The sequence below is a fragment of the Histoplasma capsulatum genome, genomic scaffold, assembly GCF_000149585.1.
Source record: "Histoplasma capsulatum NAm1 scaffold_7 genomic scaffold, whole genome shotgun sequence".
In the NCBI taxonomy this organism is placed as follows: domain Eukaryota; kingdom Fungi; phylum Ascomycota; class Eurotiomycetes; order Onygenales; family Ajellomycetaceae; genus Histoplasma; species Histoplasma mississippiense.
In genome coordinates, this window is record NW_001813976.1 from 2,190,838 (window position 1) to 2,192,714 (window position 1,877).

Sequence of the window (1,877 nt, forward strand, 5' to 3'; positions counted from 1 at the left end):
GATGACCTGATGATGTACATGGAAATGATGTCGATACCCTGAAAGGGAGGTCCATGAAGGCAGAAAAGACTACAGGGGAAGACGAAAGGGATCCTAAACGAACTAGGCGAAAATGGCAAACGTCTCATAAAGCTGACATGGAGCAGCGGATGAGTTCTTTCAAACTGGACGGCGTCTTCCAGCCAGATGGTAATTATCATTGCCAGACTTCAATGGTGCCTTGTAAGAACACTGCTGCTTCTCAATGCCACTTCGATTCCATCTCAAAATCACCGAGAATATCTTTTTACAGTCCCGCCACGGACTCTGCCTTTCCCCTAGATCTTATCAAAGGGCACAGCCCTAGAATTGGAGCTCACACATATGTCCACAGGCTAACATCCCCGTCTGGAGACTTCGTCACCCCTCTCTTGTCGAAACAGGAAATCCCGCCATGTAAAACCATCCAACACGGGACAGCTATCCACACTGCAAGTGTTCCACTCATCAAACCACCTCGCCCCCGCTCTGCCTCTGCCATGCAAAACATGGTCCGGAGGGACTCAGCGAGTCAGCAGCAATTCTTCAGAGAATATCCTTCGCCTGAGGAAAAGGGCATTGGGCCGTACTGTGAGCTGCCAAATTCGCCGCCTGGGAAACGGAAGTTTCATGCTGAGGGACGATATGAGCCTGAGACACGACAACGGCCAGTGTTCATCCCAATGCCACCGCCGCTGTCCCTGTCCGCCTCTCATCTTAACGCTTGAATCGTATTTTTTCGAAAAGGGCCCAAGTCATATTTGAATCCGGGGACAGCTTCAGCTATAAATGCAGTTGGTGTTTCAAACATCTCTTCGCCCAAAGTAACCCTCTTCTAGAACAGCGAAACTGTGATGTTACAACCGGTTAACGTCTTGATGACGACGATGATGATAATAACGGAAATAATTCTGGCAATCGCAATAGAAACGCTCCACACATCATATACTTATGTCTCTTGGATGCTGCAACTTATTGGTGAAGGTAATAAAATGCAAGAGCATGAGGACGGTATAAAATATTCTGCAAAGAATCCAAAATAAAAAACCTAACGCCGTCAACATGTATAATACAACAAAATGCTAATTAACTCAATTATTCTGATATATTTTTGTATATCATATATATATACATATATATGTGTGTGTGCGTTGCTCCCCTCAACAAAGCTTTACAGCTGCTTCTCCCCTTTATTCACATCAGTACTCTCCAGCTTCTTCTTCTCCTTCTCTGCCAGCTTCTTAGCCTTTTCTCTCTTCTGCACCACCCCTTCTGCCCCAATGCCACCAAAGACCAGCCCAACGCCTATCCATTGGCCCCCACTCAGCCGATGGCCGAACCACATCACGCTCAATAGCATCGTAAGCATCTTCCTCGTAACTGTAACAGTGACAAGCAGCAGGGAAGAGAAATGCGCCAGAGTGTGGAATATAAATAACTGGCCAATTGCACCGCAGGCAGCGAAGGCAATTATATCCTTTGTTGCGGTTGGGTGGCGGGATAGGAACGCAAGGGCAGAAGCTAGCTCCGAGGTCTGCGATAGGTCGATGGGGAGAGGCATGAGGCGGAGAATTGAGGTGGACACGTGTGGAGTGACCAGGAGGTAGGTGGTTGTCAGGAGTGTGCAGAGCAAGTTTTGCGCCACCATCATCTGCGGGCCGGTGAAGCGTGAGTATAGTTTTGGAGAGGAAAATATGTGGTCCTGAGTCGTGTTTGTGAGGCCGTCTAGGAGCAGGTTTAAGGATAGGAGGAAGAGACCGTAGATGGAGGAGCCGTTTCCATTATTACTATGGCTGTTTTTTTTCTTGCTGGAGGTGGAGTGGTGGAGGGTAAACGTCGCAACGCCAATGGTAACGAGA

At 48.0% G+C, this 1,877-nt stretch overlaps 1 protein-coding gene across 1 annotated transcript; it reads right to left on the reverse strand.

The window, feature by feature from the left end:
• Positions 1-1,189: 1,189 nt before the first annotated feature.
• On the reverse strand, positions 1,190-1,666 carry HCAG_06280 (predicted protein; the record flags this gene model as incomplete). Its single annotated transcript, XM_001538625.1, has 1 exon — positions 1,190-1,666. The coding sequence occupies one exon, from the start codon at positions 1,664-1,666 to the stop codon at positions 1,190-1,192; it is 477 nt and encodes a 158-aa protein (XP_001538675.1).
• Positions 1,667-1,877: the final 211 nt, after the last annotated feature.